Source organism: Alligator mississippiensis, chromosome 5 (genome assembly GCF_030867095.1).
Source record: "Alligator mississippiensis isolate rAllMis1 chromosome 5, rAllMis1, whole genome shotgun sequence".
NCBI classification, from domain to species: Eukaryota; Metazoa; Chordata; order Crocodylia; family Alligatoridae; genus Alligator; species Alligator mississippiensis.
Window position 1 is genome coordinate 179,907,302 of NC_081828.1, and position 15,136 is coordinate 179,922,437.

General features: G+C 44.5%; 1 protein-coding gene across 4 annotated transcripts in view; it reads right to left on the minus strand.

Annotated features, from left to right (window-relative positions):
• FAM171A1 (family with sequence similarity 171 member A1) overlaps positions 1–15,136 on the minus strand; it is a 130,301-nt gene that overhangs the window by 49,607 nt on the left and 65,558 nt on the right. For 3 of the 4 annotated variants that reach the window (XM_019498014.2, XM_019498013.2, XM_059729044.1), the window contains exon 2: positions 2,375–2,602. In XM_019498014.2, the coding sequence (XP_019353559.1) occupies positions 2,375–2,602 (228 nt within the window). Of the gene's footprint in view, positions 1–2,347; positions 2,603–15,136 lie in introns of those variants that run through there. The other variant, XM_019498015.2, reaches the window with a different exon arrangement.

Genomic DNA, 15,136 nt, shown 5'->3' on the forward strand with positions numbered 1-15,136 from the left:
TGAACTGTTAATTAGAGAGGAGTTGTTATTCTGTTCTTTTTTTTTAAATATTTTTTCATATATTCTCCTTTGCAGCTAATTTAATTGAAACAGAAGGACTGACTGATTAAGCCGGAAAGTCCTGGAAATTATTTCAGTTGCTACTTAGACAAAGTTAAATTGTACCCAAATTAGAGGGGAGAAGAGGACCATGATTGCTCTTATGCTCTTCCAGCAGCATCACATCATCAGTGGTTATACCGCTTTTTAGCATGTGGCTTTACCAGGCATGTTTTTTTGCAATATATGATAAGCCCACTATACTGCTGCCTGAAATGATATATCTGGTCTGTGAAGAAAAGCAAACAGACAATAAATCTTGGACCATACCCATTCCTGCATGAAACCCTTGCAGGTGCAGGAGTATGCATTGGTAGAGTTCACTGCACTCAATCCAACTAAACTTGGATGTTCTGCTCTTTTACTTTCAGTATTTTATTCAGCTTGAACCAAAATCCCCTTTTTGTTTGTAGTGTTCCTCACTTCCTGGTTCTGATGAACTGACAATGCTGCACCGTTTGTGTTGTAAACACCAACAATACACATATATAAATATATACAAACATTAAAAAGTTTTGTAAAAAAAAATCCTTTCCCCCCAAACATCAATATTTGGAGCCTAAATTACTGAACAACGTCTCTTTTAAGAGAGTACATCAAGAAATAGATATTCTGAATTTGCATTTCTGAATCTGCTTTTGAATGTCTTTGTTGCAGATAATTAATCAGGAAAGGTATTAAGTTCCAGGTAAAAATAACAAAAGAGTGGATTTCGGTCCTACTGAATTCAATGGAAAAATGCCTCTTGATTTCTATAGGGGAATGACAGAAGGCCAAAGAAATCTTTTTGTTCCCTGAAATGTGATCTTATTTCATCTGCCAAGAGAGAGGCCTGTTTGAAATGTGTGCATATAGGTACAGCTCAACCAATTTCATCAACTTACCAAAACAACAGCACTACATTTGATTCTGTTCCCTTAAAGTCAATAGCTGAAAAATGTCATGTAAGTAAAGATTCTGGATTATAAACTTCATTGCTGAACAGCAAGAAAGATTTCTACATCTCCCTGCCTGCCATCTGACACCAACAGGGAAGGAATCCTGCTTGATCTGCACAACAAAGAGCAACCCCACAAAGACACTCTCATGGACCCAGAGGAACAGATTTCCAGCTTCTGCTTCCTCTGTGCAAAAATGAAGTTTATTTCCTACATATGGGGACTTTTTACCATCTTTAACTTTCCCTGAGCCTGATGAAGGGCATGTGAACTGGAAAGCTTGCAGAAAAAAAGATATTTTTTTTTTGCAATTTCTCAGTTGGTCCAATAAAAGGTATCATCTCTGAACGAAGAGTTCTAGATTTTTGCTTTTTTATGTAAGTAAAGCTGTATTCTAAAGATAAGTAAGTGATATAAGGCTGGTGCCACAGGATGCATTTATACATCAGTTAAGGCTCTCAGAAATATGGAAAGAATGCTAAGGAAGCTGCCACTTGAGTGATTGCTAAAACTAAAGAAGAAAGTCAAAGAAGTTTCTAGTTTTGGAAGAGACCAACTTTTTTTTTTAAAGCAAATTAAGGTAGGTAAGCAAACAGCATATTGCTGTGGGGAAAGCAGAAGACTGGTAATCTCAAGACAACAGTTCTAGTCCCAGGTCTGTCAGAGATTTCCTGTCTGACTTTGGACAACTCACTTAACCTCTTCGCATCTCAGTTTCTTCCTCTGGAACATGGCGATAATACAACAATTCCCAACTTCCACAGAATTTAGTGACATTTACATGAAAAATTATAATACTTCTCTCTCTGAAATATATGTGCATCTGTCCTATTGGAAAAAGTGGTTGTGTCAAGATGCTACCAGGCATTTTTGCACCTGGCTAGAAGACTATAGCTGGACTTGGGACAGAACTGACGAAAAAAGGACTACTGTCAAAGTCTAGGGGGAAAATGTACTGGTACAATGCAGCTGCCAAAATAGCACACTGCAAAATAGAGCTGCCATACAGAAAACTCGTTAACTATGTTTCTTATTTTCTACAGATGGTGGACTGCAGAAGTGATAAAAAGTTTTAAAAAGCTAGTGTTGATTGGGTTAAATGTTTTCAGCATCACATCAAAGAGATTCAAGAGTAGACTGAAATCCACAAAGAGAAACGATTTCACACTGGCGAGCAATCAGAGCAATCACTATGTTTATCAAATTACCCATATATTTTTCCCCAACAGCCACCCAGGATTGCAACCATTAGCATTAAACATACAAAAACATACAAAACTGTATAACTTCCTTTAGATGCAAAATCTTACCTCAGAACAAAAATAAAGATCTCTTACCAGGCAATCTTACAGGTTTCCATGGTGCAGAATTTGGCACGTAAGCATGTTTACTAGCAGTAACAAACAGCTGATTGCCCAGCTTATACTGAAACTTGATGAAGGCAGTGCCATCTGCTCCTGAGGTTCCAGAGGCAATGGAAATCTGGTTGCTAAAAATCTCGATAAAGGCTTCGGTTACTGGCTGATGTGTGGTGGCATCACTTACATGGACCTTCAGTGTCACTTCTGTAATGACAAACAAAGACAATAATTATCCTTTGAAAATCTTTAATGGGCAGCAGCAGTTAGAACAAGTGAGGATGCCAAAGGCAAAAGAGATACGGGGCCCAACACTAACCTCTGACATAGATGTCTGATACCATCTATCTTCCCTACCTACTATTCTCCGTTCAAAGTTACTGCCCTTTTGATAACTCTATGGAGCTGCCATCTGGCAGAACCTCATGCACAAGCAAGATATTTCACACACATACAGCTGCTTCTGTCACACTGCAGGCCACCTGCTATGCCTCTGAGTCCTTATTCTACTGTTAGCACAGACTATGCAGGTGCTTATACTGCAGCTTTCACCATGGAATCTGGGCAATAGCCAGTCAGTCTGTCTGAGCAGAAAACAGCAATCCAAGGCAGGAGGTTTTATATGTATTGATTACTGCAGTAATCAACTGACACAATGGCATGTATTTTCCTTCTTCAGAGTTAACCTGTCCTTTTCCCAGAAATTAATTATTCTTAAAAGAATTCCCAGATGTATGGTGTCTGGCCACTGAAAGCCTTATGAGTTTAAGGATAGGGACACACATTACACTTAAGCCGATTTAAGTGATCAGACTTAACTGACTTGGCTCAAACCAGTCTGTACAGTGTCTGCCCCAGACTCCTTGCTGGTTTAAGATAAACCAGACTTCCCCAGCATCCCAGCAAGCTCTCTGGGCTGGGCGGGGCTCCCCTCAGACCTGGCCCCTCCCCTCTACTCCCTGGCTGGAGCTCAGCAGAGACTGCAGGTATGGGACCAACTTGTGTCTCCTGCTTTCCCACCTTGAGCAATTCTTGCATTCCCATACTGTATCTCAGCAGATAAACTATTCTCCAAAGCACTGAGATGATCTAATGCAACCTTCTCCTTCCTGTTCATGAGAGTTCAAACCAATTCCTCACTAACAAGCACATGGCTCATTCTCCATATGCAAGTTATTTCTTCAAGTGCTGCAGAAGAAATACAGCATGATCTCATGAATGTTTTATGAATGTAAATGAAATATTATCTTACATAGAACAATATTGGACATGGAGTTTTCTTACATGCAATAACACTTAAATTATTAGCCAAAGCTTTAAAAAATTGTTTCAGTAATATGCAGGCAGCAGACAAGCAAGACATGGTATTAAATAGAATAGCAAAGAACCCAACATAAATCTTTGTAAATTCCAAGTTAAATGACATAACTGAGCATGTAGATGAAAGCAAGAAACAACTTCAGAAAATAAAGCTTACAGGGGATTTTTCATTGTGACGGAGCAGCTTTAGCGCTTCATCACTTTAAGGGCTGGAGCAGGCAGCCACCAGGTGGCTGACTGCAGTGGCCATTTTCAAACATAGGCCAGAAAGGCAGCAGTCTGGGTGGAGCAGCCAAGGAGGCAACATCAGACTGAGCTGCTCCTGGAACACCTTGGAGGTAAGGATACGAGCTTCGGGGGATGGTTTGGAGGCTCCTGGTCCTGGGTATGACTTGAAACTGCACCCTGCTGGGGAAGGGTGGCTTGGTAGCATGGGAGCCCCCAGAAAATGCCAGGCCAGTTACATCCCTGGTGGGTAGGGGCATCTTAAAACCTCAGCCTCCACTATATAGTGGAGAATATACAAACTATGGGGCCAGGCACGCTGAAGGAAAGGCACCTGAGGCCCTGGGGGTGTAAGACCCCAAGCCCATGAAGGGGCAGGGTGGAGCCCCAGTGAGTGGGGAACAGAGGGGTGGGAGGCCAGTATGTGGGGCCAGGGGCCCAGTGTGTGTTTGTATATATTTATATATGTTTATGTAGAGTTGCCCCGAGAGTGGCCAGGGCAAGCATGGCCCAGGTCAGGAACCTGGCTGGCCACTACCCAGGTGAGGGTTGTGGGAGAGACCCAAGAGACTGTATGTCTGCCACCCAAGGCATGATCTGGATAAAGCCCCAAGACCTACGGGACCTGCTCCAAGAGGGAGCAGGGCGGAACAAGATGTTGATGCGAGAAAGAGACCCTGTGAGAGGGGGTGGAGTGTGAGAGGCCCTAGTGAGAGGAGGGTGGTGTGAATGTGCATGTGAAAGAGGCCTGATAATGAGGGCTGAGTTTGGTACGGCTTTAGGTCGGGTGTATAGCAAGAATTTATGATGTCATCTGCAAGGTGTGGGCCACCATGTAGGGAAGGTTCGGAGCAGTGAATATCACCCCCCCCGGAATTGGGGCCTGTAATGGGTGGTCTCCCGCATTTTCCACCAGTTATGGGAACAGCGAAGTCATGGCAGGTGAGACTGGGTGGACTGCCCCATGGAGACAGGTGGGTGGGCCAACTCGAGACCCAGTCCCAGGCTTGCCCCGTCATATTCATCTAATGAAAATTCTTCAAAACAACAGTGCTTTTCTCAACGTGCATCAGTCAGAAATTAATCAGAACCCTACATAAGTATAGATATTCTGTCTGAATTTTGAAGTAAAACAACCACACAGCAGACAGTCACAAACAAAAATCCCATTATTATTCATCCTCATCATTAATCTCTCATTTTGTAACTTGGCAACCAGACACACCAATTTAAAAAAAAGTTCAGAGTGAAACTTGTTCTAGCCATTAAAGATCCTGTGTTTGTTCCCAATTTCATACTTACAGTAAAAAAAAAAGTCCAACATGGGTGGGTGGGTGGGGAAGGAATATACACCTAAAGTGCAATACACATATATACAATGACTCCTAAGCCCCACCTTAATCAAGTCCCACGCTACATTACAGTTATGAAGCAATTAAGTGGTTAATTGTGCAATTACCTTGAGACCAGCTATACATACCTATCACACTATAAAAAAGTCCAACCACCTATAAAGTTAGATCTAAAAAATATGTACCAACTTTATAGCTGGTTACTAGTGAGCCTTAATTTGCATGTGTAGCAGGATCTCTCCTGCAGCTGGGAGCCCTCACAGCTGAGGGGTGCACCGTGCCCACCTGGGGCTGGGAGTCCTGCAACTGAGGGGACGCAGCCCCAGCAGCTGCTGACTCTGGGTCTTGGTAGCACCCTGCAGCTGCCAGGTCCTGACAGCATGCTTCCTTGTTTCATGCAGCCCTGAGGATGGGAGACTTGGCAGCCATGAACTCCCAACCCTGGGGGTTTCATGCACCTCCGGGGCCCCTCAGCCTGAGATTGGGCTCCCTGTGCATTGGCAATAAAGAATGATAGATCTAATGTGGATGGGATCTAATGTGTGGCGTGGCAGGAGGCACAATTGTTTGGATAGCACATAGGATCCCATTGTGCCTTTACCTGCATATGTAGAGGGGCCTTATGGGCATCTTTACACGTGCTCTGGGGTGGAGGGGGAGGGGAAGGGCATTTTAATTAGAGTGACTCTCAGCAGCTACTCTAATTAAAATGCCTACAGCGTCTCATGTATTCAGCATCTTGCACATCAAAATCATGGTGGGGGTGCTTTAATTAAAGCTTGTTCAATGAGTTTTAGTTAAAGCACCCCCGCTGCCAGTTTGAAATGCAGGGATGCTGAAGCTGCTGGAGCATTCTAATTAAAACGTTCCAGCAGATTCAATTATTCAAGTCTGCTCAATCTGCTCAATTGAGAACAAGTCAGAGCAGGCGTTGTGCATGTGTATAGGTGTCCCAAGTGACTAATGCAATCTGGTATTGAAGATAGTTGCATATACAAATACAGGGCTCCTTTGATTACTGTATTTACAAGCAACAAGGCAAGCAACAAAGCAAGCTGCTTTTCGTTGTTGTTTTTTAAATGCCCAAGACAAGTTCTCTTAGATCTGAAGCCACATACTTAAGTTGTTGGCATTTTTTTCCTTTTGATTTCTGTAACAAATGCAAAGAACAAGTGCAGCAAAGAAAGAATGAGGCATACACAGAAAGAAGAGCAAGCGAATGAGACAAGCTGAACATTATGGTTACAAGATAGTTCAGAACATAAGAGAGCGGAAGCGGTACTCTGACACAACTGAAATTAGTTATATGCTAAAGGAGTTCTACAGCATAACAGACGAGGAGGGTTATAAATTGAAAAAAGCAGGTCAGACCAATTCAAATATTTGTGGAAATTTCATGTTTCACAATTGAGGCTGGTACTAGAAGTGATCAAGTGATGAAGATCGTGAGTATATATAAAAATCAGCATGCAAATCTTTTCTCTTTCTTAGAAAAGAAAGCAAAAAGAGGAGGAAGACCTAAGGGTTCTTCTTCCAGGACTCTTCTTTCAGATGTTGTGCTTCTCTCTCTTCTCCCTGGACAATGCTAACTATTAAGGTCTCTCCCTGTGTCCTGTACGAAGCACTAAACGGAGGCTCTCCTGGAATACTGCTGCCAAACCAATATAATAAAAAGGAAATGAACAGGAATGCTTGCTTCTGCTCTGGGAAACTAGGGACTGAAACTGGGTGACCTAAAAGCTGCTTCAAATCAGGATCTTTAGATCCAAGACCCATTTTTATCTTTTATTATTTTTTGTTTTTTTCTTCTAAAAGGGAAAAATCCTAGCCAACTGAACTAGTTGTTTATCTCAACTGACACACTTACCAATTGTCAAAGACTTACTTAATCAAGGGTTTTCTCTTACACACATTCCTTTTCTTCTTATCTAATTCAGCAGTGAAGTCATGAGTGCTGAACCTATGGCATCACAATAATTTCCATAGCAAAAGACTGATTACACTCTTCAAGCAGGAGACAGATTCTTTGTCAAATACCAAATGGTGCTAAGAGTACAGCCCCACAGGATCATATCCACAGGTCAAAGGAAATCTGCCTGGTGGAGAGCAGTCACAGGCAGAAGTTCAAACACATGTGGGAATCTAAGGAGGGCTCTAAAGTAGCTGGAAAATTGGTTGAAGAGCAGAGAACAGAGTGTACTGTGGAATAAAGAGTATGTACTATTGAAGACACAACTGAAGACACAGGAGAAAGTTCTGCAGGATTGTACTAGTGTAATTCTCCCCATACAAATCTGTTATGTTCAATTATTACAGGGAACAAAGTGTTTTTTTGTTTCTCCAGTAAAGTGTTGGAGGGAATGAGGAAAAAAATAAGGATCGTAGTGTGATTACAACTGTACTGCTAAGGAAATACAGTATGTCCCAAATGTGTAAGGGACCTGGCTTTACTAAGTTCTCCTTTTTCGATGATGTCCACTGGCACTATTTAGAGAAGTAAAAACAAGACATGGCTTGTTTACACGTGACACTAAATGCATTTTCTGGCGGCATAAGGGGGAGGTTAAATCGATTAAAATGGCTGCCTGATATCAGGTAAATCAGGATAGGGGAGACTAGTGGGGGGGTGGGGTTGGAGGTCCAGCAGGCTGAAGGGGATTGGGGGTCTGCTGGGGGTTCGGAATGGAGGCACAAGTCATGGGTGGGGTAGGGGGGCAGGCATGACCCACGTGTGGGGTGGGGAGCTGGCACTGGCGATGTACCCCCTATGAAAAGGTGCAGCTAGCGGCATCTGCAGACGGTCAGCGATCACCATTGGCCGCTGCCGCCGGCAGCATCTGCAGGTGGTTGCTGACCCCTGGAAGGTGCTCACCGCCACCCCCTGCTGCTGACAGTGCTGCAGGCACCTGTGAGAGATCCCCGCTTACCACTGCATTCCTCCTGCCACCACCGCCACGCTCCTGCTGCCGCCGTGCCCCCCCCCCAGCCGCTGGGGGCACACGTCATTCATGGGGGCTCGCATGACCTGAAAAGCGGGGGGGGGGGGGGGGGGGGGAGTGCAACCTGCAGGGAGTCCCACCCCAGCGAACCTACACCCCATCCCTCTCCTCACCAGGAATGACTTGCTTAGCTCTGGCAGCAGCCAACGCTGATAAAAGCAACCGTACCTGGAGTGGCTTGTGGGATGGGAGTTGAGAGCACTCTCTCATCTAAACTGGATGAGTCTGATACTACATAGATCCAGGTTCTGCAATTCGTAAACCAGGTTCTGCAATTTTTAGACTGGTTCATGTGCATGGAACTTCTGTTCGGTTACAGGTTTACACTGACTGCCAGTCATTGAGACCGGGTCTGTAAGTGTAAGGTCGTCACTGGGACGAGCTAAATTTAAATCGGGTGGCCATTTTGAACCCCATTTAACTTCCTGAATGTCTGTACTTCACCTCTATGTTTTGTAGGGCTGTGCAAAGCTTCAGTAGCCAGTTTGGTTTGGAAGAGATTCAGCCAAATTTGGCGTCCAAATCTGAATCGAATTGGGAGACCAATTAAAAGGTCTAAATTGAATTGGAAGCCTCCAAATCAATTTGGAAAAGATCTGGCACCGCTTCAGAGATTTGAAGCAGGTTCAACATGCAAAATGCACTGCAACTCCTAATGTGGATTCCCCTGAGCTAAACTGGCATCTTCATAAAGCATAAATATCTGTTAGTTTCTGAAGAAATTCTGCTCAGCAGCGTAACTTTAAAATATGGCACCCCAGGAGAGTGCTTACCTTCCTCCCATTCTTAGCGCACACTCCCTTGCAGGCTGCTGTTCTGACACCCCCACTGAATTAGCACCCACCTCTCTCCAAGTTACGCTACCAGTTCTATAGCTGTTCAATGAAGTGTATTACATTACTTTCCTAAACAGCATGAAGACTTTTGAGCTCTGAAGGGAAGGAAACAATACTTATATAACAGAACTGAAGGATGGGATGTAATGAGAAAAAGAAAAGAAAAAAAAGAACACCCTCTAAGAGGAAATAAGCCCATCCAATGTGTCATGAAATGGTGGTGAGGCATCGTAACCAGCATTGCATTTTTGTTCCTTTTTCCTTATTACATATCAAGAAAAAAAGAAGAAATATTCAGCAAATGCATCTGTCAGTTACATCAGGATTATTTAAAATAGAAAGTTTCAAACTGTTTGACCAAAAATCCTTTTCAATCTCATGTGGTCATACTGTACTTTGTTACACAGACCTATGGGCTGATTATCTCTACAATCATCTGCAAGGCTTTTGGGGTGGGCACAGGGGAGGAAGGCAAGTCCTTAATACCCCCCTTTATGCACATAAAAATAAAAAAATAGATTTCATAGACATTAGGGCTGGAAGGGACCTTGGAAGATCATCGAGTCCAGCCCCCTGCCCAAAGGGCAGGAAGTCAGCTGGGGTCATAGGATCCCAGCAAGATAAGCATCCAGTTTCATCTTGAAGGTGTTCAATGTAGGCACTTGAACTACCTCTGGTGGCAGACTGTTCCAGACCTTGGGGGCTTGGACAGTAAAGAAATTCTTCCTTATGTCCAGCCTGAAACGGTCTTGTAGTAGTTTATGACTGTTCGACCTAGTCATCATCCCTTGGGGCGCTCTGGTGAACAAACGTTCCCCCAGATACTGGTGGTCACCCCTGATAAACTTATAGGTGGCCATCAGATCACCCCTGAGCCTGCGCTTTTCCAGGCTAAAGAGCCCCAGGGCTCTCAGCCTGTCATCGTAGGGTCTGCTTCCCTGACCTCTGATCATGTGCATGGCTCTTCTCTGGACTCTCTCAAGCTTCTCCACATCCTTTTTGAATTGCGGAGCCCAAAACTGGACGCAGTACTCCAGCTGCGGCCTCAGCAAGGCCGAGTACAACGGGATAATAACGTCCCGGGATTTGCTTGAGAAGCATCTATGGATGCAAGCCAGTGTTTTGGTCGCTTTACTAGCCGCAGCATCGCATTGCAGGCTCATGTTCATCTTGTGGTCAATGATGATCCCCAAGTCTCTTTCTTCCATAGTGCTAGCCAGCGTAGCACTGCCGAGCCTATAAGGATGCTGCGGGTTTTTCTTCCCAAGGTGGAGAACCTTGCATTTATCGGCGTTGAACACCATCAGATTCTCTTCCGCCCACTTGCTGAGCCTGTCCAGGTCAGCCTGGATCACCCGCCTGTCTTCTGGTATGGATGCTTTGCCCCAAAGTTTGGTGTCATGGGTGAACTTGGCCAGTCCGCTTCTGACTCCAGTGACCACATCATTAATGAAGACGTTGAACAGTATGGGTCCAAGGACAGAGCCTTGGGGGACCCCACTGGTCACAGGACACCATGATGAGTGACTTCCATCAATTACTACCCTCTGGGTCCGACCCCGGAGCCAATTTTCCAGCCAGTGGATCGTGGAGGACCCAAGGCGACAATTGGCCAGTTTCACCAAGAGGTGATCATGGGATACCAGATCGAAGGCTTTTTTGAAGTCAAGATATATGACATCTATCTCTTCTCTCTTGTCCAGGTGAGAGGTCACCTGGTCGTAGAAGGAAATGAGATTGGTCAAGCAAGACCTATCCACAACAAACCCGTGCTGGCTATCCCTTAAGATGTTGGCGTCGGCCAGTCCATTAAGGATGGCCTCTTTAATAAACTTTTCTAAGATCTTCCCCGGGATAGAAGTCAGGCTGATGGGCCTATAGTTAGCCAGATCCACTTTCCTCCCTTTCTTGAAGATAGGCACCACACTGGCCTTCTTCCAGTCTTCGGGCACTACACCAGAGTGCCAAGAGTTTTCAAAGATCCGTGCTAGAGGCTGGGCTATGATGTTTGCCAGCTCCTTGAGTACCCTGGGGTGTAGATTGTCAGGGCCGGCTGACTTGAAGGTATCCAGCTTCTCAAGATGTTCCTTCACAAGGTCAGCATTAATGGAGGGCAGGGGATCACTCTCACCGGGACTTCCCTGTCCCATAGCGGGCATGGGCGTCCCATGGGACTGATGAAAGACCGACACAAAGTACCCATTTAATAGGTTGGCTTTTTCCTGGGCATCAGTTGTCAATTGCCCCATCTGGTTCAGCAGGGGTCCCGTGTTGCCCCTGCTTTTCCTCCAGCTCCCCATATATCTGAAAAAGGACTTTTTATTGTCCTTGATGCTCGAAGCTAGTTGGAGTTCAGTTGCAGCCTTGGCTTTCCTGGTATGCTCCCTGCAGGACTGGACCAGTGCAGAATAATCCTCCTTGGAGGTGACTCCCATCCTCCATCCTTTGTAGGCCTTTCTTTTTAGCCTCAGGAGGTCTGCTAGGTCCCTGGAGAGCCAGGGGGGCTGCTGTGCCCTCTTGCTGCCTTTCCTCTCAGATGGAATAGACTTAGCTTGTGCATTCAGGATCGCTCCCTTGAGGAGCAACCACTCTTCTTGAACTCCCCTCTCCCTGGGGTCATGGTCCCTTAGGGCCTCACTGACAAGCCTCCTGAGCTTGTCAAAGTCGGCTTTCCTGAAGTCAAGGACTTCCGTGTTGCTGACTGACTTGCCAGCTTTTCGGCGGATGGTGAAGATGATCAGCTCGTGGTCGCTGTCACCCAGCTTCCCATCGATCAGTAGGACGCCGACTAGGTCATCCCCAGTAGCCAGTACCAGGTCGAGCAGCGCTTTGCCTCTCGTTGGCCCATAGACTTCTTGAGTCAGGTAGAGGTCATCCACGCACGAGAGGAAGCTTTGTGACCGCTCGGATTTTGCTGAGCGATCCTCCCACAAGATGTCTGGGTAATTGAATAGAAAAAGAAAACGAACAGAAACACTACAGCTTCCTTCCCAGCCTTTTCTCCATATCACTTGACATTGGAATAAGAACAACGTTTTAACTTGAAGATCCCCTTTTAAGTAGATTTGAAAATTGAAAAGAGACAGGTCTGGCAGTTGTGAATGTTTTGTTTATAAAAGGATGCTAAAATTATAAGAAACCTGTGGAAAAAATCTTATGACTTAAATTTTAAGCAATCAAAAGCTTAATGGGAAAGGCAGGTAATCCCAAATCTACTGTATCTACCAGTTTATCCACAGCTGGGGATCTGTGCTGTGCTAACTGCTCAAGTAAGCCAGAGTCTTTTTCCTTACTTTTATGTTCCTCTCTGTTCCTCAGCAATCACTTCCTATTTGTTTTTATAATAACAAGGACAAACCAAAACTACCAGTTTCAGTGAAAGCAACCACTATGCATAACTCTCAGTTTCAAGTACTAAATTTATTCTCAGCTATATAAAGAAAACCATTATCATTAAGGTTATCTTTGAGGGAAAAAGTCTCACAAAAGAAGGAACGCCCCCCCCCCCAACACAAAACTACCCCCCCCTTCCCCAAAAATCCCATTTGTATTTTTAATCTGGTTTTGGAGAGTTTTTGCTAAATCCAAACTTTCTTTCAGGCATCCTTTCTGTGCCATCTATTTGCTGACCCATGGTTTCCTCCTGTGAATGAAAAGTTTCTTTAAGAATTGATACTGTCAAGGGGGTCTCCCAAATCAATCATTCTGAAACTACTGTGCTGTATTTAAATAAGGCAAATAATGAAATAACAGAAATGATCAGCTGATGAGCAGGGATGTCAGGCACACAGAACTTTTACTGAAATCAATGGACTAGAGTTCTGACACAGGAAATCATTCAGATCAACTTGCAGAAGCAATGCTTGGATGAACACCCCACCCCTAATCCTCCTCCATCAATGTAAGAGCCCTCTGGTGCCAACTGGAGAAAGGGTGATTACTGGTGAGAAGCTTAACAAAGCAATAGTTACTGAGTATCAGTGGTACTACTGACATTTTCCTTTGGGAATCCCCTTTATGCATGGACCATGTCAGGCTATTACACAAGTACAATAACCCCTTACATTCCTAGACTGATAAAAAAAAAAATCAATCCCAGCTTCCTGTACATTTCAAAAAATTGTCATTATAAATTAATTTTATTTAAAACTACATCCTCCACTGAGCTTAGGGTTACTGACACTTAATGTTAATACCTATACTACTGACACTTATTTTTAATACCTACTTGCCAAATGGATAAACCTTTCCTTTTTTAACCTTTGGTCCAATTGCGAGGTTATCCGCATTGCTGAACAACAGGATTTTCATTTATCTGAGAGGAAATATTTTTCTTGGAAAAAAGGAGTGCTCTTCACCCTCTTGCTGTAGATGCTGACTTGAGTGTTTAAATATCAACATTTTGAGTAAATGTACCATAGCAAGAAGTCTTCACTGACCACTGAGATTTAAAAACAAGCAAGCAAACAAACAAGGTGTGTGCAAGCGGGTCTCTTTGGGAAAAGAAGAAGGGGTATATTATGTCTCTTATGTGGCTGGTCTCACAGACCCTAAACTGACTAGTACGAGTATTTTGGTAGGTGAATTTAAATGAACCACCTCAGATGAAGGAAAATGCAGCTAAAAGTAGAGATTTCAGGGACATCATCTAAAACTCAATGGACCAAAACTGGTATAAATAGTCACTGATTTCTATGGACCAGTACCAATTTACAGCAGCAGCTCACCTGGCTGGAATATTTTGGTGTTGATCTGATTCAGTATTTAGTTACCAAATGCATTCTTTCACATGGTATGGAGCAAAATGTGAGCATATAAGACATCAGAAGCACTTTCTATACTTACTTGCCAAACTATACTTGTAGAGTTGGAGGTGAATGATTCTGCCTTTGTAATTCTGTGGTTTTTCTTCATGGCCCATATGGCTGATGCATATGAATAAGTTACATAGGTAGAGTCAGGATTTTGAAAGGGGGTGGAGAGTGAGGAAGCAATGACTGATGCTGCCAGGTTGGCTGCTCTGCTTAACTCCCAGCCTCCTCCCCCTTCCCCCCACAAGGCAGGTAGACCAAACCATGGGAGCAGCAGCTGGGGACTTCTTTTAAATCTCTGAACCAAGTAAGAGCTGCTTCCTCCCCCATCACTCAGCACTTGGCACACCCTCTCTTCCTCTTCATGCTCAGCAGCACCTTCCCTCCCATTTCCCTCCACCCTCTCTACCTAATGCCTCTGGGTACAGGAAGGAGAGATGCATATGCTCCTGTCCCATCCCATCTAGGGCATGGAGAATGACTGTGCAAGAAGTTGGCCTTGGCCAGAGACAGCAGTGGTGATAGGCAAGTTTCTCTTTTCTGTGCCTGCTCCCAGGCTGGCGGGGAACACCTGGAGGGGAAATGTACCTGCTACTGCTACTGCCAGGGTCTCAAGCCGAGTCTAGCTCCTGTGCAGCCACTCCCTGTAGCCCCAGCTAGAGCAGGACAGAAGTGACCCTAGGGCTTCCCTGTCCTCAGGTCAGCTAGGGACAGTAGTAGCAATAGGCAAGTCTCCCCTTCCTGCACCCAGAGGCAGGAGTAAAGAGAGGGAAGGGAAAGGAGGGATCACTGAGCATCCAACAGAAGGGGAAATCTTCCCTGCTTTGGGGACTTAAAAAGTTGCTGGCTGCTGCTCTTGCTGTGTCTATAGAGGACCCAGATGCTGCTCCCTTTTACTGTAGAAAAGGGAGTATAACTGCACCAATACACCACTCTGGATCCTCCCTGCTTGTCTATGGACACACATCCTGATTTGGGAAGGTTGAGTTGTTGCTCACTAGCAAAGGCTCCATTCTCAAGAATGCAAAGGCAAAAATGTCTCTACTGGCATCTTTACTGGCTTTGGCATTAGGATTAAACTATGCCTTCTTCCTTTGTGTTTAGGGCACAAGGCCTTTTTCTTATGCTAAGAAGATATGGGGACTAAAAAACTGTTTTATTTAATTGCTTATATGTTCTCTGTAGTTATCTGGCATCT